This window comes from Microcebus murinus, chromosome 5, assembly GCF_040939455.1.
Source record: "Microcebus murinus isolate Inina chromosome 5, M.murinus_Inina_mat1.0, whole genome shotgun sequence".
In the NCBI taxonomy this organism is placed as follows: Eukaryota; Metazoa; Chordata; class Mammalia; order Primates; family Cheirogaleidae; genus Microcebus; species Microcebus murinus.
The window spans coordinates 14,168,479-14,194,218 of record NC_134108.1 but is presented as its reverse complement, the minus strand read 5'-3'; the positions used below and the strand labels follow the sequence as shown (position 1 = coordinate 14,194,218).

The 25,740-nt window shown below is 37.9% G+C and overlaps 1 protein-coding gene across 1 annotated transcript in view; it reads left to right on the top strand.

Annotated features, from left to right (window-relative positions):
* The window catches only part of CCDC170 (coiled-coil domain containing 170), a 96,938-nt gene that overhangs the window by 28,768 nt on the left and 42,430 nt on the right, over positions 1–25,740 (top strand). Inside the window, exons 4-5 of the mRNA XM_012740916.2 lie at positions 2,761–2,905; positions 6,287–6,472. Coding sequence (XP_012596370.1) covers positions 2,761–2,905; positions 6,287–6,472 — 331 coding nt within the window. The remainder of the gene's footprint in view (positions 1–2,760; positions 2,906–6,286; positions 6,473–25,740) is intronic.

Sequence of the window (25,740 nt, the reverse complement as noted above, 5' to 3'; positions counted from 1 at the left end):
TCAATCCTTGGCTCAGAGCCCTCAGTGACTTCTCTTTTCAGGGTAAAGACAGAGTGTTTTCCATGACCTAAAGGGCTCATCCTAACCTGGTTTTGCTACCATTCTCTCTCTCCAAAGGAGTGACTCCACCTCAGGGCTTTTGCAATTGCTAGTCCCTCTGCCTGGAAGGCTCTTCCTGCAGATATTGCCTGGCTGTCCCTGTGTCACATAGGTCTTCCCTCAGAGGCTACTTCTCACTGAGGTCTTCCGTGACTACCACATCTGAAATCTTACCCACCACAATATTTCTTACCCCCCTTTCTGCTTATTTTCTTCTCCAGTACTTTTATAAAATACTATATATTTTACATATATTAATATTTGCATTATTATCCATCTTTCCAACCAGAACATAAGCTCATGAGGGCAAGGATTTTTATCTTTATTGTTTATTACTGTACCTTTAGCACCTTTAACAAGTCCTGGTGCATAGTAGGTGCTCAATAAGTATTTATTAAATAAATGAGCAGTAAGAATAATATATGCTTACTGTAAATTTTTTAAATACAGAAGAGTGCCAAGAAGACATTAAAATTACTCAAAACCTTATGATTGCAGAAAAGCTATAGTTAACATTTTGTTAAACAGATCTTCAGATAGTTGTATATAAATGATGACATGTAATGTACCATTTTTACTGAATAATATGTTGTAAATATTAAACAATCATTTAGCATATTATTTTAAATGGCCCATTATATTGCATTGCTTGAAATATCATAAATTACTCAACCAATTCCCTTTGCTGTTTCCTATAGGCACTTAGGTTAGCTGCATTTAAAAAATCACTATAACCCAAGCTGCAATGAATATCTTACGTGATTATGTTCTTAGGAACATAAGTTCCAGGACAAATTCCTGGAACTTTATTCAGTCAAGTGAAATGTGAATAGAAATGTAAGTTGTTAGAGCCCTTTGGAATGGGGAAATAATATTGAAATCTTGGGGTTAACATACGGGGTCATATATGTAAATCAATCAGCACCATAGCATTAACTGTGCTTTTCATGAGTCTAAAAGACTAAATAAATATTACCTTTCATATGCTAAAAATAAGAATTCAGAGATATAGTGATGTTAGTCTTTTATTGTTATTCATGTTTCTAAATAGACATATGATATGCTTTTGAGTATCTGCAATTATATGCTTTGTTAATCCTTGAATAGAGTGAAAGAATTTGCAGTAAACACTTGACATGGTAACAAGGGAAAGCAATAATCATGTTTATTATCTAGGATATTGAAAAAAATGATACTAAATTACTGAAATGATTCTAATTTGCCTTTAAAGTATGTCTATTTTTTGATGCTCTTTCAGTCTCTAACATTTAAAGCATTATTTCAACAAGCCTACCTGAGATTTGAAGTAAAATATTCATATCACTTCATAAATCTTCTGATTTTCCTTGACTGGCCAATTCTAATACTCTTTCAATACTCTTTTTTCCCCTTATATTTTTAGTTGATGTGTAATAACTGTACACATCTATGGTATACAGAGTGATATTTCCATAGGTATATACAATGTATAATGATCAAATCAGGCTAATTAGCACATTTATCATCTTGAACGTTTATCATTTCTTTGTGTTGTGAACATTCAAAATCCTCTTTTCTAGCTTTTTGAAATATACACTAAATACTGTTCACTGTATTCACCTTGCAGTGCTACCTAACACTACAAATGATTTCTCCCTTCTAGCTGTAACTTGGTGTCTGTTAACCAACCTCTCCCTCCCCTGCCCCATACCCTTTCTAGCTTCTAACGGATCACAACTCTACTCTCTACTTCTATGAGCTCAATTTGTATTTTTAGCTCCCATATATGAGTGAGAACATGTAGTCTTTATCTTCCTGTGCCTGACTTATTTCACTCAACATAAGGTCCTCCAGTTCCATCCCTGTTGCTGTGAATGGCAGGATTTCATTCTTTTATGTGGCAGAATGGTATTCCAAAGTAATTATCTATCTATCTATCTGTCACATTTTCTTTGTCCATTCATCCATTAAGTGGACATTTAGGTTGATTCCATATCTTGGCTACTGTGAATAGAGCTGCAATAAACATGGAGGTGCAGGTGATATACTGATTTCCTTTCCTTTCTTTCAGTATTCTTTAAAGACTCAGGGTGTGTGAAAACTAATTATGATCTTTGTTAGTGATTCCACATCTTTCTTTTCCAGAGGTAAGGAGCTTCCCTGCTCCTGATGTATTTGTTATTATAGATACACTTGGCCATGAATCAGGACCCTGATAGAGCATGTATAATGTTAGGAGAAAGAAACAAAGCCTGGCCCTCTAGAACCAACGTAGTAGCATTCTCCTTCTTCCCTGTGAGGTCCCAGTGGAGATCTGTGGGTATGTGGATTGTGACCACACATGTGGCCAAGGGTCCATGTGTGACCTGGAAGTTGCCTCCACTTCCGTAGATCCTAAGGGTTGAGGAGAGGAGAATCCGTCTCCCCTCCTGTTACTAGGTCCACAATGCCATTAAGATTTCCCTACATTTCCGCCAAGTGTTAGGTGCCCCGAAATTGCTTCCACTTTTCTTTTTCCCTTACAGGGCTTGCATGACAATAATTTGCTCTGTGTCTGAAAACTGTGCTGTGTTGAAAATGACAATTAGTTATTTCCCACAGACAGCTTAAGTTCTGACTTGGTTTGATGAATGTTATCTTCCATGATGTTAAATCATGACTTATTTGCTATTTGCCTGATAGGAAGTGTTCAAAGGAAAATGAGGAGAATAAGAAACAAATCTCAAAGAATTGCAGCAAACATGAAGAATTTCTTACTCAACTTCATGACTGCTTGGATCCAGAAAAGAAGAATGAAAAGGCATCAGAGGAAGACTTAATTTTCAAGGTGTTTGTATGCAGATTAAAAAGACGACAACTATAGTGCTTATCCTGACCCGTGGCACAAAAGGGAGTGCTGTGGTTGAGTGTGGGTGGCAGGAGGATAGGACGGTGGCCCAAGCGTAGCATTGATGCATTGTGTGACTTGGGATAAACCGTATCACCTCTCTGAGCCTCAATTCCAAGATTCTTTTTAGCATTGTTTGGAATAATTATTCTCCAAAAGGGATTGTTTTGTTTAAAATATTAATATATTTAGGTTGTTGCATACGGTTAATTATTAATTTTAACGATGTGTTTTAGAGAGTTGTTTTTCCTTTTAGTTACAGACAGAAACACACACACACACACACACACACACACAACAGCTGTGTGTCATTTTTGGGATACTTAGGATAGGATTAAGATTAGGTCTAAAGTACTTTTTAAATTTTACATTAAAACCAAATAGTAGGCCAGGCATGGTGGCTCACCTCTCTAATCCTAGCACACTGGGAGGCCGAGGCAGGAGGACTGCTCAAGGTCAGGAGTTCGAGACCAGCCTGAGCAAGAGCGAGACCTTGTCTCTACTAAAAATAGAAAGAAATTAATTGGACAACTAAAAATATATAGAAAAAATTAGCTGGGCATGGTGGCCCATGCCTGTAGTCCCAGCTGAGGCAGGAGGATTGCTTGAGCCCAGGAGTTTGAGGTTGCTGTGAGCTAGGCTGATGCCATGGCACTCTAGCCTGGGGAACAGAGTGAGACTCTATCTCAAAAAACAAAAAAATAAACCAAATAGTAAAAATCCTACTCTAATGGTAGATTACCATTAAAATGGAAATTAATGATATTAACTGAATAATTCACTTGGCCCCTAGTGCTTCATTAGGGTACTTAAAAGCATTTGAGTGCTCATGGCGTCTTTGCTTATTTACAAACCTTTCATATCCTTGCTTCCTGGCAGATTTCCATGCAGCCAATCTTAAAAACCACCTCTCAGGTGCCTACTAGCACTTCCCAAGAGTCTTCTCTGAAACTGCAAGATGATTTCATTTTACTTTGGGAAGTATTCCACTTTACTGATGGGTTAGCTCAGGCCCAGGGTCCCCCGATGCCGTCATGGGTGCTGGATGCTCCTCATCCTCCTCCCTGTGGCTAACACGTGTCAGGAGCTCAGCTGTAAAAGTCCACTTTGCAGTGTAGTTTGGGGATTATCTTTTAAGCTAAGTAGTGGGGAAAGAAAAGGAAACTCAGAGCTCCTTCTTTTAGGACACCCTTTCCTCCATCAGAGACAATCTCTGTGTGCTAGTTTGGGCTTCTCACTGTGTTGCCCAGGCCACTCTTGAACTCCTGACCTCAAGTGATCCTCCCGTGTCAGCCTCCCAAAGTGCTGGGATGGTAGGTGTGAGCCACTGCACCAGCCTATTGTTGGTGTTTCTGATGCTTTGGCATCTGGGGCCTTGCTGACCCAGGAGATATTGCCCCTTCCTGCAGGGCTTTCAGATGCAAACTGACCAATTCAGAGCCCACTCCCCAACCACCTCCTATGACTGGCTCTGACACCTGGGGCCACTATCCCATTGCCCCTAATCACCTTACAGCCAGATACCGGACAGCTCAGGGGCAGCCCCTACACCTCAGAGCTACTGAAATCATTCAAACTACCAAACCTAAGCCTGCTTACTCTGCCTTGGCCGTTCCTTCCTGCAGAAGAGACAGTAAAGCCTCTTGCCCAGATTTCTCCCCGTCCCTCCTGCCTCCTGACTGGCCCTGGTGCTTCCCCATGTGGCCCTGTGCGGCATGGCATGCTCCTGCCTCTTGGTAACCATGAGTATTTTGATGGCAAATGTCTCCTGATTTGTTGGCCTCAGCATAGCTGAGTAATGATGGAACCTGTGCTTTGTAACAGATGGGAGGACTCCAGGGCGCTGGCTCCCCAACACCTGAACAGGTGCCTGTCTTTAAAAAAAAACCCATTGGCCAAGATGGGGAAGTCTGCTGTCTTGATCAAGACTGCAGCCTCATTAGATGTTCCACCAAGAACAAAATCACTCCAATTCCAAAGCCACATGCTTTTGTAAACTTGTGTGCACACATGCTCCCAAGGAGCCATGGTGGAAAAGGAGATATTCCTAATAATTTGCTTGCTATTCACGCATCCATTTCACTAACATTTAGTAAGTGTTTGCTACATGCTAGGCACTGCTCTGGGTGCTGGATATACAACAGTGGGAACGAGACAAGATTAGGTCTATTCTCTCCTAGAGATTTCATTATCAAGGGGTAAAGAAAGTGAAGAGATAGACAAATAAGAACCACCTAGTATAAGGCACGATGAAGAAAAATGAATCAGGGTATGGGAGTAGAGGGCAAAGTAAGTGAGAGGTGTTTGATGCTGGTTTAGGTAGACTGGCTAAGGAGGGGGGACTTTTTTTAATTTTAGCGTATTATGGGGGTACAAGTGTTAAGGTTACATATATTGCCCATGCCCCCCTCCCCCCTCGAGTAAGAACTTCAAGCGTGTCCATCCCCCAAACGTTGCACATCTTACTCGTTTGGTTGTATATACCCATCCCCTCCTAGGAGGGGGGACTTTTGAAGGGTGTTAAGGAGTGATCATGTGAATGTGAGGACAAGTATTCGAGAGAGGGGAACGGCGCTGAGTCGGGAGGCCACGCCGGCAGAGTGTGGAGGCTGAAAGATAGGTCACTTCCACAGACAATCGTGACACCGACGTTAGCCCTGTCCTGTGGGGTTTCAAGTCTTCCTAAGGGCATCCTCGTGGCCCTGTCCCTGAGGTCAAGGACCCTGCCTGCTTTGATTTTCCCCTTGTAAATCTCATAAATGCTCTCAGTTAACAGTGCCAACACAGAAAGCAAAAAGCCCTGCCAATTCCAGCCCCCAATGATAACCACCGTTAGTGCATTTTATTCAGAAGTTTTCTATGCTTATACTAATTAAAAGAGTATTTTAAAAAATCATAGTTCTGTCTTCTTTATTTCCACCAGTGCCAGGGACCACCCTGCATGCAGCAGGCCTGGGTGGATGTGGGCTGAACACAACTCACTCCTTTATCACTTGGTGTGACCTGGGTAGGGTCTCACCTGGCCTTGGGTGTCCCCCAGCCAGAGGCTTGCCGAGGCAGGTTCTGCTGGGAAGCTTTTGGCTTACCACTACCCTTGCCTTGTGGCCGCCTTTTGAATAGTTTTAATTTGCCTACAGGGTCTGCACCTAACAACAGCATTTAGAGCCTGCCTTTGAAAATGTGACCCTTTGGGTTCACGCAGGGCTAGTGTTTTTGCTGTTTTGCTAATGCAGTCATTGGGGCATGGACTGTGAGTTGCTTTAGAGAAAGTGCATGAAATGGTTAACTTTTATAGGATAGCTGTGATTGCTTTTTCTTCAGCTTAGAGAGCTGCACAAGGAAAATGCATTCGTGAAAGGACAGATTGTTACTCTTGAAGAGACCATAAATGTCCATGAGATGGAGGCAAAAGCTAGCAGAGAAACGATCAGGAGGCTGGCTTCGGAAGTCACCAGAGAGCAGAAAAAAGCTGCCTCCTGCATTGAAGAGAAAGACAAGCTGGACCAGGTACAGTATGTGAAGTGTGTGTGTGTGCATCTGTGATCATATTTAGGAAGCAGAAATGGAAAAATGGATGTTGGATGGGCACGCTAGGATTATTGACCACAATTTTAAAAGGATGCTGTCAGCAGGAGGGCTGGGGGCAATGTGGGACAAAGTGACCTTGAACAGGCCATTGGAGATATATATATATTTGGAAAAAAAGGAATACAAAACACTTAAAAGTAAAGAATTTGTACAGATGACTTGCTTTAGTTAAATTATAAGGATTTTTAAAAATTTAAATGTAATATTTTTTGAACAAATAGATAATATATTTACAAGATACAGAATTCTAAATGCATAAAAGAGTATACAGGCAAAAGTTTTCTCCTTACTTCTCTCCTCAGCCACCCAGTTCTCCTCAGAGGCAACCTCTCTATTAACAATTTCTTATATACCCCTCTGGAAATATCTATACACATATAAGTATATAAACATATCCTTTTTATTTATTTTTAAGACAAATGGTGACACTCTCTGCACACTCTATCGTTCTCTTTTTATTTATTAATATTTTCAACACAAACAGCAACATACTATATGTTATTATCCATAGGCTTCTATGAATAATCTCACGTCATTCCTCATGTATGAGAATATGTCAGTAAGACAAAATCTGAAAAGTAGCCTTGCTGGATCAAGGGACATGGATATTGTAATTTTGAGAAATAGTGCCAAAGAGAAGGATTTTTAATTTATACAATGAATTGGCTACAATTTGTTTATTTATGCAACGAATCCCACCATGAGGGCCCCACTCTCATGACTGCATCCAAAGCTAATTACCTCCCAAAGGCCCCACTTCCAAATATCATACGTTGGGGTTAGGAATTTAAAATAAGAATGTTGGGGGGCACAATGTAGTTGTGAGGCCCCTGTGTCAAGGACCTGAGGCCTTTTGGCTACCGTGGGAGTGAGCTGGGCAGGGAGGGAATCCTCCTCCAGTAGGGGTGGATGTGACTGTGACCTTGATCAGTAGCTTGACTACAAGTCTAGGGGAGACCCTGAGGTGAACCACCCAGTGAAGTCATGCCCAGATTCCTGACCCATAGAAACTGTGAGATAATGAATGTTTGTTGTCTTAAACCACTAAGTTTGGAACAATGTACTACACAGCAACAGATAACTAATAATCATCCAATATCATTCTGCATTCAAATTTTACCGCTTGCTCCCTGAATGTCTTTTATAGCTATTTTCTTACCTAAATCGGGATCCAGCCGAGGTTCATCCACTGCATTTTTAGTTTTTTTTTTTTTTTTTTTTTTTTAAACAGCATTGACATTTTGGAAAGCCCAGAGCAGTGAGTGGTCTGATTGTTTCTTCACAGTGCTGTTTAACTTGTTTCTCTTTTTCCTGTAAACTTAAAAGTTGGATCTAGGGGCTGGATTTGATTCAGGTTAAACTTTTTGGCAAGAATACTTGAAAGGTAAAGTGGCATATTTCATATTGCATTATATTAGAGGGCAAATAATGTTAGAATGTTCCACGGTTGGTTTGACTGTCAATCTCTTTAGTATAAAGGTACATTCCTTTTTCTTCTGCAGTTAATTAGGTTTCTCCGAGGTGATAGTTGTTGGGTTATACCTGTTTCCTATGACTTTAACTTGTGATGTTAGCATCCATCGATTCTTGCCTGGATGAACTATTACATCAAAGGTGGCAAAGTAGTAAGACTGATTTTATCATTCCTCCTATTTATTGACTTGTATTTTTCTGTAAAGAAAAGGTTTACTTTTCAATTCAATTGAAAATTGAATTCAATTGAAAATTGAAATTCAATTGAAAAAGCTTACCAAGAACAGGATAGTGGCTCAAAAACCACTTTTCTAAATATACTTCCATGTAAAACAATTTCAAGATAATTATTAGTTTCTTGTACAGTACTCTATTTAAACAAGAATTAATAAAATACTAAGCATGTGAAAACTGCAACATCACAAAGATTGAGCCATTTTAACTAGTGTAAAACATGGGTTTTAGTTTATTTACTGTGTTGTAATCAATTATTATTATTATTATTATTATTTTGGTGCTCCAAATCCTCCAAGTTTGTCCACAAGAAGCCCATTCAAGATGGGACCTGTGACCTTGTAATGTGACTCCTTAGTTTTTACAACACTTTCTCACTTTCTGGAAGAAGATATCCCAGGCTCCCTTGCGATTGTTAGGCCACAGAACTAAAACCAGCCAATTCCCTACAGAACTTTGGTTCATTTTACCAGGGAATGGTACTTAGAAACCAAAATCTATGCTTTAGGTATGCTCATTTTATTGAATACTTACCATTGGCAGAGTCATTGTGCTAAGTGCTCAGAGAGGTTATGCACTCTGCTCAAGTTCACACACCTATTAATGGCAAAGATGGGCTTTGAACCCAGGTCATTACATTGCTATGCCTTCACTAATAGTCCCCTTTACATCTACATTCACAGCTACATCCTATATATGAGTTGCACGCCAGAAATTATTTATTAGTCAGTGGAACAACAACAATAAGTAGCTATACAAATTTCCTTAGTGAGTAACTTTTAATTCAATTATAAGCAGTAGTTATTAAATCATCAAGACTTTGGAAAATTAGGAAGGATTTAGTATTATTTATAAAAGACATCTCTGGAGATTAGTATCAGGAAATGAGTAAGAACAGTTTTTATAATAGCATATTGAAAAAACAGAACTTATTCCTTTTCTTATGTAAGTGTCTTTACTTGTGAATGTCTGATGCAATGTTATTCAGGCTTTGGAAACACTCACTTTGGGCTGAGGATCCTGCCAAAATAATAAAAATTACAAAAAAGTATACGAGCAATAAAAAACTTGAGGTCTTTAATAAAGTGCTCATTCATAAGATTATGACTCCAAAGATTTACTACTGAAAAATACTGTCAAGTGGTTTTACTGACACATTAACAGCCTCAGGAAGCTGTTCATAGTGCTTTCTAAAGCTCTGTTTTTTGAGGTAGGAAACTTACTTTATTAGTGAAGTCCAGAAGGACTGCAGAAGTAGAAATATCTGCACAGCCAGGGTGCTGTCTTTACATACTCAGCTTTTCTGATTAGCTTAAAGACTCTACTTGAGTTCCTTTATGAAAATTTCAAAAATAAAACCCAGGTGATTTATCATATATTAATATATGGTAAATATGTTATTTGAAAATCCTTAGTTATTGAAAATCCATATTGAAGTATGTTTTAAGAACTATCAAAGATTGGTACCTTTTCTTTTGGTTATCTTGAAATAATCCACTGTTTATTGCCACTTTGCCTCCACAAGCTACAGGCTCATTTCCTCTAGCCTATAGAAGCTAATATTGGTGGGATCAGAAATTAAACTTACACATTGCATTTTAAACAGCTTCTTTCCTTTCACACTGTTCACATTTTATTTAATTCTAACAGCTAGATTTTAAAGCTAAGAAATAATAGTGGTATCGGACTGAGGCAGGTCTGGGTTTGGAATGATGTCCTTTCTGCCTTTTTGGTTTGTTACCCTGCAGTGGAATACGTAAGGCACAGTGAGCAGAGTGGTTAAGAAGTGAGGCTCTTGAATTAGGCTGCTTGGGTTTTCATCCTGGCTCCAGAGTCATTTGGCTGTGTGGGCATGTGGCTTTGCTTCTTTGAATCTCAGTTTTTTATCGTAAAATTGGAAAATAATTCAAGGATCTATCTCTTACAGTTATTGTCGAGTATTTTTATTTCCCTTTCCTAGGTGTTTACTTTTACCTAGGAACTAAAACAAACATGACATTATTTTAAGAGTACAGACATATGGAAGTAGTTCCTGGAAGTGAGAAATGATTGCACAGGATAAATTACTAAAGACATTAAATATCTCTTTACCATTTTAGAATCATAATGTTGGAAATGATTTTCATGTCATTTAGAATTTAGATCATCTAACTCTCTGTGCGAAATAAGAATTATCTTTAAAATGTCCCAGACTCTAGCTAGTGTCCAGCCTTTCCTTGAACTCCTCCAGAGGCAGGGACTCGCTACTGTACAAAGAGGTCCACCACATTTTCGTGCTGTTCTAATTGTTTGACAGTTCTTCCTTGTAGCAAGTCAGGATCAGAATCCCTATAATTCACATCCTCATCCTGGCTCTAGCTTATAAAACTTTACTGAATAAATGGAAATTCCTTTTCTTATGGCCATGCTTCAAGCACTTAAAGACATTTATTATGGATTTTCCAATCTTTTGTGCTAAAAAGCCCCAGATCTTTCAAGCTTCTCTTATGTGAACCTCCTTCTACTGTCTGTGAGGTAGGGGGAGTTCTAGTCTCTGGGAGTGGAGTTAAAATGAAAATAAACACCAAAATAATATCTGCACATATTATAAAAAATTTAAGCTGTTCATAAAACTCCAAAGTCCAATCAAAACCCCTGTCTTCTTCCATTCTCATGCCTAGTCTCACTCTTACAAAATAACTCATTTTAACTCTTTCTCTTTTTTAGTTCTTCTGATAATTATCATAAAGACTTTCAAGCAATTGATTCATCAATTTGAGGTAGTATTTTAAGACTTTATGCTATGAAATATGATATGAAAAATTTAATGTCTCCTTAGTTTTCATTGATAATATTTATACATATTTATGGGGTACATGCGATATTTTTTACATGCATAGATTGTGTAATGATTGAGTCAGGGTGTTTGAGGTGTCCATCACCTTGAGTAGTTTTTTTTATGTGCTGAGAACATTTCAAGTCTTCTCTTCTGGCTATTTTGAAATATACATACATTGTTGTTAGCTATAGTTACCCTACTCTGCTATCAAACATTAGAACTTATGCCTTCTATCAAACTGTACGCTTATACCCATTAACCAACCTCTCTTCATGCCACCATCCCACCCCAAAACCCTTTCCAGTCTCTGGAATATTTCTACTCTCTAACTCAATGAGATCGATTTTTTTTTTTTGCTCCAACATATGAGTGAGAACATATGAGTATGATATTTGTCTTTCTGTGACAAGATTATTTCACTTCACATAATGACCTCCACTTCCATCCATATTGCTGCAAAGGACATGATTTAATTCTTTTTTATGGCCAAATAGTATTATTCCATTGTGTGTGTGTATATATATATATATATATATATATATATATATATATATATATAGCACATTTTCTTAATTAATTTATCCATTGACAGATCTGGGTGATTGCTTATCTTTTGCTATTGTGAATAATGTTGCAATAGATATGGGGGTGCAGGTATCATTTTGATATACTGAGTTCCTTTTCTTTGGATAAATATCCAGTAGTGGGCTTGTTGGATTGTATGGTAGTTCTGTTTTTAGATTTTTGTGAAATTTCCGTACTGCTTTCCATAGTGGCCGTACTAATTTACATTCCCAAAAACAGTGTATAAAAGTTCCCTTTTCTCCACATACTCACAAGCGTCTTTTTGTCTTTTTAATAATAGCCATTCTAAATGGGGTAAGATAATGTCTCATTGTGATTTTCATTTACATTTCCCTGATGTTTAGTGATGTTGGACATTTTTTCATATACCTTTTGGCTGTTTGTATTTATTCTTTTGAGAAATGTCTACTCATGTTCTTTGATTACTTTTTAATGGGATTATTTGTTTTTCATTGTGTTTGTATGATTTCTTTGTATATTCTGGATATTAGTTGAATGAATAGTTTGCAGATATTTTCTCCTGTTCAACAGGTTGTCTCTTCACTCTGTTGATTGTTTCCTTTGCTATGCAGACATTTAGCCTATTTTTGTTTTCGTTGCCTATACTTTTTTTTTTTTTGAGACAGAGTCTCACTCTGTTGGGCAGGCTAGAGTGCCGTGGCATCAGCTTAGCTCACAGCAACCTCAATCTCCTGGGCTCAAGCAATCCTTTTGCCTCAGCCTCCTGAGTAGCTGGGACTACAGGCATGCACCACCATGCCCGGCTAATGTTTTCTATATATTTTTAGTTGGCCAATTAATTTCTTTCTATTTTTTAGTAGAGACGGGGTCTCACTCTTGTTCAGGCTGGTTTCAAACTCCTGACCTTGACCGATCCGCCCACCTCAGCCTCCTAGGGTGTTAGGATTATGGGCGTGACCTACCACACCTGGCCTGTTGCCTGTACTTTTGAGGTGTTTCAAAAGTGAACACTCTTGAAGTGTTTCCCTATGTTTTCTTCTAGCAGTTTTATAGCTTTGGGTCTTATATTTAAGTCTTTAATCCATTTAGATTGATTTTTGTGTATGATAAGAGATAGGGGTCCAGTTTCATTCTTCTGCATATGGATATCTAGTTTTCAGCACCATCTATTGAGGAGGCTGTCATTTTCCCAATATATTTTTGTAGAAAATCAGTTGGATGTAAGTATGTGAATTTATTTCTGGGTTCTCTATTCAGTTCCATTAGTCTATATGTTTGATTTTGTACTAATACCATGCTGTCTTGGTTACTATAGTCTTGTAATATATTTTGAAATCAGGTAGTGTGATACTTCCAGCTTTGTTCTTTTTGCTCAGATTGCATTGGCTATTTGGATTCCTTTTTGGTTCCATACAAATTTTAGGATTGTGTTTTCTATTTCTGTGAAAAATGACACTAGTATTTTGATAAAGATTGCATTGAATCTGTAGATTGCTTTGGGTAGTATAGTCAATTTAACAATATTAATTCTTATGATCCATGAGCATGGGATGTATTCCATTTTTTTATGTTCTTTTTAATTTCTTTCATCAGTGTTTTGTAGTTTTCCTTGTAGATGTCTTTTACTTCCTTGGTTAAATTTATTCCTATTCCTATTTTTATAGCTATTGTAAATGGGAGAGCCTTCTTAATTTGTTTATTAGCTAGTTAATTATTGGTGTACAGAAATAGTACTAATTTTTTATGTTGATTTTGTATGCTGCAACTTTACTGAACCTATCAGTTCTAAGAGTTCTTTTTTTAAGAGTCTTTTGGTTTTTGTAAATATAAGATTATGTCAGTTGTAAAGAGAGACAATTTGACTTCTTCTTTTCTAATTTGGATACTTTTAATATCTTTCTCTTGCCTAATTCTCTGGCCAGGACTTCCAGTACTATGTTGAATAGGAATGATTAATGTGGGCATCCTTGTTTTGTTCCAGTTCTTATAGGACAGATTTTCAGCTTTTCCCTATTCAGTATGAAGTTAGCTGTAGGTTTGTCATATTTGGCCTACATTATTGTGAGATATATTTCTTCTATACCTAGTTTGTTGAGAATTTTTATCATGGAGAGATGTTCTATTTCATCAGATGCTTTCTCTGTATCTCTTGAGATGATCACATAGTTTTTGTCTTTCATTCTGTTTTTATAATGGTAGACATAGTCCTTATGCCTTCAAGTTTTGAACTCCCTTAAGCATTTCTTGTACGATCAGTCAAGTGAAGATGAATTTCCTTCATTTTTGCTTATCTAGGAAAGATTTCATTTCCTCTTCATTTATGAAGCATAACTTTGCTGGGTATGGTTTTCTTGGTTGACAACTTTTTTTTCTTTCAGTATTTCAAATATATCATCCCATTCTCTTTTGGCCTGTAGGGTTTCTGCTGAGAAATCCACTGTAAGTATGATGGGGGTTCCCTCATAGATGCTAGATGCTTTTCTCTAGGTATTTTTAGAATTCATTCTTTGTCTTTGACTTTTGAAAGTTTGATTATATTACATGCTGTGGAGAAGAACTTTTTGAATTGTATCTATTTGGATATTTATCAGCTTCTTGTATCTGCATGTCTAAATATCTTGCTAGACTTAGGAAGATTTTATCTATTATTTCATTAAATGGGTTTTCAAACCCTTTCTCTTCACCTTCTAGGACACCAAAAATTCCAATATTCGTTCACTTTATGGTGTTCCATATGTCATGTAAGCTTTGTTCTTTCTTTTTCCTTTTTTCACTTTATTTTTTTCCTCTGACTGGATTATTTGAAAGATCTGCCTTCAAGTTCTGAAATTTTTTCTTCTGTTTGATCCAGTCTATTATTGAAGCTCTCGAGCATGCCTTTCCTTTGGCCCCATGGTGATGTATGCTAGCATCAGTGTTAGCTGGTCCAGGTGGGCTGATTCTATGGCCTCAAAGCAGTTTGCTCAGGTTCCAGCAATGGCAGCAATGGGCTGGGTGGCTAGGTGGGTTCTTGGGCCCCAGGCAGTGAGTGTGGCATGGGCAATGATAGCAGCAGTAGCAGAACAACCCTTTGCCTTCCAAGTGTTCCATGCTGGTATTAGTAGTGGCTGCAATGGGTTGGGTGGGCCAGTCTCCAGGCCCACAGTTGTAGGGTCTGTGTGGCTGCCATCTGTGGTGGTAGTGCCAGGGTGGGTGGGCTGTCTTCAGGTTCTTGATAAAAGTGCTCAAGTGCCAATGGTGGCAGATGAGGCAGGGCAATTCTTTGGCCCCCTGGGTGGCATACTTGGACACTGAAGAAGCAGAATCAAGATGGGCAGGACTGTCCTCAGTCCTCCCAGTGGTATGTATGAGCATTGGCTATGGTATGCTGGTGCAGGGTGATCCACAGGGCCATGGAGGAGAGTCAAGTGGGGATGGCACTGGTTGTAGCTATAGGCAGGCAGCTGGGGAGTGCATGCCTCAGATCCAGATGATGGCTCTGGGTCACGGAGCCTGTCCTCAGGGCACATGTAAGTGTGTGATGGTGGCCCTGCTACTAGGGGGGACAGGGTTTCTGCCAGTGGCTTATGCTTTGGCCCTAGCAACAGCAGCCAACTGTAGTGGCAGCTGCGGGTAGGAAGTGTCTATGAGGATCCAGGGATGTGGAGATGCAGAGGCTGTTGGGCTCCAGGGTAGGATGCAATCTAGTGGGGGCTGGGCTCTTAAAATGGTGCCTTACTGTGGCTGTCTGGGACTCAGGGGTGTGTGGGACCTAGTGTGAGTTCCTTCTCTGGACCAATACTGTCACATGGTCTCCAGACAACTCCCTATGTTAGACTCAGATCCCGTGTCGGTTAAGAGGCTCTCCCATGGCTAGGATTGGAGGAGTTCATGATGGGAATGTGGACCACAGGGGGTCTCTCACTCTTTCCCCACACTGGGGAGCCTCTCTGGGCTCCAAGGAAGTGCTGGCTAAATAGGCTGCCTTGGTTCCTTCTCCTTTTTTACCTTAGGTGTTTCCTGGCACTTCTCTGTTGGGTTTCAGTGTTCTCTCTTTGATGATCTATTTGAAATATGATTACCTATTGGCTGTTTTGGTCCTTCTTTGTGGAAGAGAGGACTGCCAGATGCCTCTACACTGCATCCTGAAGCCTCTCCCGTCTAGAACATCTAATACCACCTATGTTTTAGCCCCTTCTATCTCCCAGTTTTTATCATATTATTGTATTTACATGGTCAGGGTCTACATTCTGTTCTGTAACTGTAATGGAGTCTTCAGTGATGTCTCTTTAGGTTTTTTCTAAAAATTAAAAATCAGTTAAAACAGTATTTAAAATAACATGATTACATAAATATTTTTATTATGGGTCTAATCTTAGCATGTTGATGCTGAACCCATTCCATTTTGCCAATATCCCTTTTAAAATTTCCAGATGGTAACTGTCAATGGTTCTCCAAGCACAGTTTGACCAGTTCAGGGCAGAGTGTCTGCAGGACTATAGTGCAGTTCAGGAACACATTGGCCTCTTGGGCAGCTAAATTTGTTATCAACTGGTATTGATAAAAGTGACTTTGTTAATTGACTTTGTTAATAATGAGAATTTCAAACTTAAGCTGAATTCTTATTATTTTCCAAGGTTGATGATGCCACTGGGACAGCTCAGATTTGCAAAAAATCTTCCCCATTTTCAAGTAAAATGTTACTCTGAAAGTCCTACTCAATTAGCTCAAGGACCTGAGCAGAACAAACCTAATTCTTCTACTTGACAGGCTTCCAATCTTTTGAAGACATCTACAGGATAAATACTTCTATTTTTTTTTTTTTTAACATTTCCTCTTGGAACATGGTTCAAGACTTGCTATTCTCCTTGCTGAACTCTGAATATACTCTAATACAGTTTCTTTTCAAACTATCTATAGGGAAGGATACTTTTGTTTTTTTCTAATCTATTGCTGACTAATACTTCTATATGATACAATAAAAATGAATTAATAGGAAAGATTTATTTGAAAAAATACATAAAGCGAAGTCCAAATTTTAAGTATTAGAACTCACAGACATAAAATTAAATTTCAGCTGGATGCTGTGGCATTCACCTATAGTCCCAGCTACTCGGGAGGCTGAGACGGGAGGACCACTTGAGCCCAGGAGTTCTGGGCTGTAATGCACTATGCTTATCTGGTGTCCACACTGAGTTCGGCATCAATTTGGTGACCTCCCCAGAGCAGGGGACCACCAGTTTGCCTAAGGAGGGGTGAACCAGCTCTGTTCAGCAATGGAGCAGGTCAAAACTCCCGTGCTGATCAGCAGTGGGATCACGCCTGTGAATAGCCACTGCACTCCAGCCTGGGCAACATAGCAAGACCCCGTCTCTAAAAAAAAAAATTAAATTTCAATAAATAGAATAAACATGGGAAAATAATAGAATTACATAAACTACACATTCTTCTTTGAAAGTATGTTTGTAAGAGATTAATATAGGGAATCACTATTATACTCATAGGTTCTTGTTATTCTTCAATCATATCTGACCAAAATTTTATGACTAAACTTCCTTGTGTTAAAATTCTACATGTACACTTTAAATGAATATTGCTTATGTCAGTATTTAAAGTTTTATTGTGACTATGAGCTAGCTTTTTGATGGTTAATTTAGGTAATCTTGGTTGGATTGATGAAAATGCTGTTTGTAGAGGATAATGTAAACTATTTCATATTTTGCTTTTAAGATATTCACGGCAGTAAACCTATCTCACAGAGGTTTGTTGAAGAAATTTTAAAGCAATTTTAGCAATCTCATCATATTTATTTGTAACTTGTATCCAAAATGAAACAAATGTTGTGTTTTCAAAATCTATCTTCAATCCTCTATCTGTAGACAGTTCTATATCTATAGATAGTGTAATTTATTCCGCAAAGTTGTAGTTACATTTAAATTACCTTTTTGTGAATTAAATGGGTTCTAGATTTTATATAGTTTTTATTTTTAGATTATACTTGGCAACTAATCTCAAATATCACATTTTTAACATTTTCCTACAGTATACAACAGATGCACAACTCATACCACATGCTACTTACTGTAAGAGCTCAACACAGCCTGAATAGGTGCATAGCTTGTTCAAAAAGTGAATCCACTGTGCTTGGATGTTGCTAAACTCTAACCCTTAATTTCTGAAATTATCTTGTTGGGACTGGAACAGACAAGTGCATAAGTGGCACCAGACTGCACATCTCATTTTGAATAGCACTATTTTAGGAGGAGTTTATCTGTATTAAAGTCTGAATCCAGAAGTGAACGCCAAACTCCAGGCTTGGTTTAATTCAAGTGAAATAAAGTACCTTATTCTTTTTTTCTTAAAAAAAATTTCAATAGATTTGAAATTAAAATAAAGTGTTTTTTGTTACATGAATGAATTGTATCATGCCAAAGTCAGGGCTTTCAGTGTACCCATCACCAGAATAGTGTACATTGTATCCAACAGGTAGATTTTTATCCCTCACTGCCTCCCACTTTCCCTTCTTATTAGTTTCCAAGTCCATTACAGCTCTTCATGACTATATATATAGCCTTTTTTTTTTAGCTCCCATTTATAAGTGAGGATATGTGGTATCTGTTTTTTCATTCCTGAGATACTTCACTTAGGATAATGGTCTTCAGGTCCATCCAACTTGCTGCAAAAGACATACTTTCATTCATTTTTATGGCTGGTTATACATATGCCACATATTTTTATCCACTTATCCAGTTGATGGACACTTAAGCTGGTTCCCTATTTTTGTGCTTGTAGATTGTGCTGCAATAAACATGTGGGTGCAGGTGTTTTTTTTTTTTTTAATATAAAAAGAATTCTTTTCCTTTGGGTAGATAACCAGTAGAGGGATTGTTGGATTGAATAATAGGTCTACCTTTAGTTCTCTGAGGAATCTCCATACTGATTTCCATAGTGGTTGTACAAGTTTGTATGCCCAACAACAGCATATAGGCATTCCCTTTTCACCAGAACCACACAAACATCTGTTGTTTTTTGAATTTTTATTAATAATAATGGCAATTCTGACAGGAGTAAGGTAGTATCTCTTTGTGGTTTTAATTTACACTTTTTTGATTATTAATGATGGTAAGCATTTTTTTTCATATGTTTGTTGACCATTTCTTTATCTTCTTTTGAGAAAAGTCTGTTTATGTCTTTTGCCAACTTTTTGATGGGGTTATTTTTTTCCCTGCTAATTTGTTTAAGTTCTTTGTAGGTTCTGGATATTAGCTTTTTGTCAGAAGAATAGTTTGTGAATATTTCCTCCCATTCTGCAGATTATCTGTGTACTCTGTTGATTATTTCCTTTGCTGTGCAGAAATCTTTTAGTTTAATTAAGTCCTATTTATTTATTTTTGTTATTGCTGTTATTGCTTTTGAGGTCTTAGCCATAAATTCTTTGCCAGGCCAATGTCTAAAAGAGTTTTTTCCTATGTCGTCTTCTAGAGTTTTTATGGTTTCACGTCTTACATTTAAGTCTGTAAGCATCTTGAGTTAATTTTTGTATATAGTGAGAGATAGGGATCCAGTTTCATTCACATGCAGAATATGGCTATCCAATTTTCCCAGCACCATTTATTGAATAGGTTGTCCTTTCCCCCATGTCGATTCTTAGCTGTTTTGTCAAAAATCAGTTGGTTGTTGCTTTAGGCTTTGTTTTTGTTCTTTATGCTGTTTCATTGGTCTATATGTCTACCATTATACCAATACCAAGCTGTTTTGGTTGCTATAGCCTTGTAGTATAATTTAAAGTCAGGGAGGTGATGCCTCCAGATTTTTTCTTTTTATTTAGAATTGCTTTTGTTATTTAGGCTCTTTTTTTTTGGCTCCAGGTGAAGTTTAGCATTGTTTTTTCCAGGTCTGTGAAAAATGACATTGGTATTTTGATGAAAATTGTGTTGCATCTGTAAACCACTTTGGACAGTATGGACATTTTAATAATGTTGATTCTTCCAATCCATGAGCAGGGGATGTTTTTCCATTCAGTTGTATCATCTGTAATTTTTCATCAGTGTTTTATAGTTCTCCTTGTAGAGATCCTTCACCCGCTTGGTTGAGTATATTCCCAAGTATTTTATTTTCTTTGTAGCTTTTGTAAATGATATTTAGTTCTTGAGTTGACTCTCAGCCTGACTGTTCTTAGTGTATAGAAATGCTACTGACTTGTGTAAATTAATTTTGTATCCTAAGACTTTACTGAATTTATTTATCAATGCTAGGGGTCTTTTGCTGGAGTCTTCATGGTTATCTAGGTATAAGATCATATTGTCAGCAAACTGGGATAGTTTAACATCCTCTTTTCTGGTTTGGATGCCCATTATTTCTTTTCCTTGCCTTACTACTTTGGCTAGGACTTCCAGTACTATGTTGAATAGAAGTGGTGACATCCTTTTCTTATTTCAGTTCTTAGAGAGAACACTGTCAACATTTTCCCATTTAGTATAATGTTGGCTGTGGGTTTTTCATATATGGCTTTTATTATTTTGAGGCATATTCCTTGCATACCTAGCTTATTGAGGGTTTTTATCATGAAGGGGTGCTGGATTTTATTGAATGCTTTTTCTTCATCTATTGAGATGATCATATAGTTTTTGTTTTTAATTCTGTTTATGCAGTGAATCACCTTTTGATGCATATGTTGAACCATCCTTGCAATCCTGGGATTAAACCCACTTAATCATGGTGAATTATCTTTTTGATGCGCTGTTTGATTCAGTTTGATAGTATTTTGTTGAGGATTTTTGCATTTATGTTCATGAGGGTTATTGGTCTGTAGTTTTCTTTTTTGTGTGTCGTTTCCTAGCTTTTGTATCAGGGTGATACTGGATTTGTAGAGTGAGTTAGGGAGGATTCTCTCTTTATTGATGTTATGGAACAGTTTCAGTAGGAAATGTACCAGTTTTTCTTTGTAGGTCTGATAGAATTTGATTGCTAATCCATCTGGTCCTGGACTTTTATTTTTTGTTGGGAGATTTTTATTTTTACCCTTATTTGTGTGTTCAGGTTTCTATTTCTTCCTAATCCAGACTTGGGAAGTTGTGTGTTTACAAAAATTTATTACTCTAGATTTTCTAGTTTGTGTGTGTAAATGTCTTCATAGTCATCTCAAATGATATTTAGAATTTTGTGGGATCAATTGTAATGTCACCTTTTTCATTTCTAATTGAGCTTATTTTAATACTTTCTTTTCTATTTCTGGTTAATATATTTAGTGGTATATCAAGTCTGTTTTTCTTTTCAAAGAACCAATTTTTTGTTTCATTGACCCTTCATATTTTCGTTTGTTTGTTTTATTTTGTTAGGTTCTGATTTGATGTTTGTTATTTCTTTTCTTCTGCTAGGTTTGAGTTTTTATTTTTCTAGTTCCTTGAGGTATGACATTAAATCATTTGTGTATTTTTGATGTAGGTATATAAAGCTATGTACTTACTTCTTAGCACTGGTTTTGCTATATCCCAGTGATTTTGGAACCTTGTGTCTTCTTTGTCATTCCATTTGAAAATTTTTTGATTTCCATCTTGAGATCATTATTGACCCAAGAATTATTCAGCAGCAGGTTGTTTAATTTTCATGTATTTCTGTAATTTTGAGAGGTCCTCTTGGAATTAATTTCTAGCTTTATTCCACTGTGGTCTAATCTAACATATGATCTACCTTGGAAAATGTGCCATGTGCTGATGAGAATGTATATTCTGTAGTTTTTGAGTAGAATGTTCTGTGAATGTCCATTATGTCCAATTTTTTTAAAGTTTTGTTTAAATCCAGTGTTTCTTTGTTGATTTTCTCCCTTGATGATCTATCCAATTCTGTCAGTGGAGTCTTGAAGTCCCTAGTTAGTAGGATGTGCTGTCTATTTCCTCTTTTAGTTCTACTAGGATTTGTACTAAGAATGTGGGAGCTTCTGTGTTAGGTGCATATACATTTAAAATTGTTATATCTTCGCTGATCCCTTTATCATTTTTTTAATGATCGTCCGGTCTTTTTTTTTTTTTTTTTAACATTATTGAGGTAAAGTCTATTTTATCTGATATGAAAATAGCTAGTCCTGCTCACTTTTGGTTTCCATTTGCATGGAATATTTTTTTCTACCCCTTTACCTCAAATTTATAGAAATCTTTGCAAGTTAAATGGGTTTCTTGGAGACAGCATATATTTGGGTTTTGTTCTTTTATTCATTTAGTCATCTATATCTTTTAAGTGAGACATTAAGATCATTTACATTCAATGTTAGTATTGATATGTAAGATACTGTTCTGTTCATCATGTTGATTGTTACTTAGTTGGTTTGTTTTCTCCCTTGTGTTACTGTTCTGTAAGATCTGTGAGTTTTAACTTTTAGGTGTTTTTACACTGGTGGGTATCAATTGTTCTGTTCCATGTATAAAGCACTTTTAAGCATTTCTTGTAGGGCAGGTCTAGTAGTGACAAATTCCCTTAATTTGTGTTTGTCTGGGAAAGGCTTTATTTCTCCTTCATTTATGAAACTTGGTTTTGCAAGGTACAACATTCTCAGATGGTAGTTATTTTGTTAAAGAAAACTAAAAATGGGACCCCAATCCCTTCTGGCTTGTAAAGTTTCTGCTATGAGGTCTGCTATTAGTCTGGTGGGTTTTCCCTTGTAAGTTACTTGATGCTTTCATCTTGCAGCTTGTAGGATTTTCACCTTCACTTTGACTTTGGCCAGATTGATGGCATGTGTCTTCATGATGCCTTATTTGCCATGACTCTTGCAGGTATTGAATGACCTTCTTATAGCTGGATGTCTAAATATCTGGCAGTACCAGGGAAGGTTTCCTCAATTATTCCCTCAAATAGGTTTCCATGCTTTTTTCTTTTTTTTCTTATCTCTCAGGGATACTTGTGAATCTTATATTTGTCCACTTTACTTAGTCCTATATTTCTTGGAGAGATTGCTCATTCTTGATTATTTTTTCTACATTTTTGACTGACTCGGTTAATTTGGAAGCCTTGTCTTTAAGCTCTGAAATTCTTTCTTCTGCTTGGTCTAGTCTGTTTTAAAACTTTCTGCTGTATATTGAAATTCTCTAAATGACTCTTTTGTTTCCAGAAATTTTGTTATATTGTTTCTTATGTTATTTATCTTTTTACTGAATTTTTTATTCTTGTCCAGAATTTTCTGTTGTTGTTGTTTCTTTGTGCCAGTTTTCAACTTTCTCATCAATCCCATTTGCCTTACTTGCCATCCACATTCTGAATTTCCTAGCTGACATTTCAAAAATTTCCTTTTGGTTGGAGTTCACTGCTGGAGAGCTATTGTGATTCATTGGGGTTGTCAAGACAGCCTATTTTTTTGTGTTGCCAAAGTTCTTATGTTGGTTCCTTCTCTTCTGGAACCTCTTCTCTTAGCTCAAAACAGATAGCTTTGTGGTACACCTGTTCTCTGGTGGGACCTCTACTGATCAATGAAGTGAGGGAGAAATACATGAATGGCATGCTTGTGTCCTACTCTGGAATTCACCAGGAGGAGAGGGCCTGTGAGCATTTAGTACTGCTGCTGTTCTGCATCTTTGTGTTTCCCTGTGGTTGTCATGCAGCTACTGTAGCAGGGCAGACCCATGGCAGGTCGTCCACCAAGGTCCAGAAGCATTGGCTGCATAGTTGTTTGCCCTGCCTAGGTCTATTTGTGGTGGGACTTCCCAGGCAGCAGCAGCTATGCTGCCCAGATGGCATGCAGTGTGTGCTGAAGGTCCTAGGCATGTGTTCATCATGGGTCTCATGGGAAGTGTGGTTGGGTGGGGCCACTTTGGCTATGACAGCAGGTGCAGTGTCTGTGAATGCCTACTCTGCCCTAGTCTCCTGGTGGCAGTGGGGGGGGGGCGCTCACAGCACTTGCTTACAGGGCTCGCAAGAGTTGACTTTCCCACTCTCTCTCCAGCCTGGCAGGGGTAAGGGGGAGGCAGTCGCTCCAAATATGACCCCCAGGTAGACACAGTACTCTGGGGCTGGCATCTCAAAATGGTGCCAGTTGCAGTTCCCAGGGTTTGGCAGCCAGCTGTGCCTTCTGTCAGCAGCAATGCCACTGCAAAGCCTCCAGTCAGGTCTCTGTATCAGTCCAGAGTCCTGCTGCAATGGAGGGTCCCTCCTGCAGCTCCAGTTACAATGTCTGCTGGGGAAGTGTGGAGTCCAGGGGTTCTCTTCTCTGTCCCTTCCCCATGTGCAGGTACTGTGCCCAGGTACCTGTAATCCTGCTGAGTGGGGCATCCTACTTCTCTCTCTTTGTCTTTGGGTGCTTCCCATGGATTCTTTCTTAATTCCCAATGCTTTCTCTTAGGTGATCCAGGTGAAGGTGGATAGGTGAAGGTGAATAGATGAATATCTACTTGCCACTTTCAATCCTATCCATGAGAGTAGCATTGTGCAGTCTACTTCTAGTCTGCCCTCTTGGCCCCTCACACCTCCCTTACTCTAGATACTTTACTTTACTAACACAACCTAAGTTTGGTGTGTGTGTGCATGTGCACATGTGTGCATGTGCTAGTTTATACTCATATCAGTATTGACTCAGCATTTTAAATGGACCAAAGTTCCCTAGTGTTGTCACAATTGCCACTGTCCTATGGCATCTTCCTCCCATTTCAGTCCACCTTCCCCCCCCCCCACACCACCCCCAGATATAGTTCCTTTCTACAGAGATAATCAGAATTGGTAGTTACTTGTGCATATTTCTAGAGATACTGTTTTCATAAAGGTACAAAGGTACTCTGCCAGACACGCTGTTGGCACCTTACTTTTTCCACTAACTATATCTTGGTGAATGTTTCATTTTGGCATGTAAAAAGCTTCCCCATTTCTTTTTAGGGGTATATAGTATTCTATGGTATCAATGTCTCATATTTGTTTAACCAATTACTTATCAATGAATATTCATGTAGTACCTATTTGCTATATTATAATTGAATAACTCTGCATATACCTCATTTTCCATATTTAGTAATCTATCCTATGGATATATGCTTAAGACTAGAATTGCAGGGCCAAAAGATATGTGCATATGAAATTTTGTTAAATATTTATATCAATAATTTATACCAAAATTATAGCTATTCATACTTCCACCAGTAATGTATGGGAGTGCCTGTTTGAGGGAATTTCTGGGTTTATTTGTTAATCATAACTACAGTAGGTAGAAATTAACCAACTGATATTTTATTTTATAAAATTGATCTAGGATTGGAGAAATTTTAAGTGCAAGCCAAAGGTTCTCCACCATGATGATAATTAGATGTTGTATTTTGGAGAGGCAATATGACCTCATGTGTATCTAAATCCATATAATAGTTAGCAACATCATAATAGGAATCAAATGTGTTTTTAAAACCCAAACCTTTGGATGGTTCCATTACTTAATGTAGATTCACACATTGAAATGGGAAGCTAAATTGAATGCCATAATCATATTATTTATAAAATATTTGTGTTAAAAAGTAATTGTGAAGGGGTCATTATTCATTTGTTGAATAAGTTGGATCAAATCTAAAGATTTGTTCATGATAAAAAAATCTTTTTTAAGCAATCCCCATCACTGTCTATATAGGGCCTGTCCTCACTTGCAAATGTGATTTCCTCTGCGGAGGTCAGTCTGATTTTGCTCAGAGGAAGCTACTTCTTTCTTGTTCTGTGTGTCAGTGTGGTCTGACAGCAATCCTAGGTCTTGGCCAACGGTCCTGATGTCACATTATTTTATGCCATGTGCTTCAGTGTATCCTTGAGGTAGCCATGCAACCAGACTCCACTCTGGTGGCTTTCTCCTGATAGCTGTACGGGTAATTGCATTTGCAGTCTGAGGACATCTATTTCCTGCAGATCAGCTCAGTGCCCCTGAATCCTCAAGCACTTAATCAGAGCCCTGGAAGAGCGGCTGTCCCCAAGGCCTTGTCACTGGCTCCTGAGTGCTGCATTTCATAGGAGAAACAGATTAGAGTTCCTGGGGCTGGATGTATCCAGAAAAGGAAAACCTCACCTGCTAATAGGCACCATCGAAATCTGCGATAACAAACTAATTTGAAGATTTTTACTAGACGTAAATATTTGTGCTTAGGTTTAAAAAGAAAAAGTGCTTTTTATTTGTTAGAGATGACTG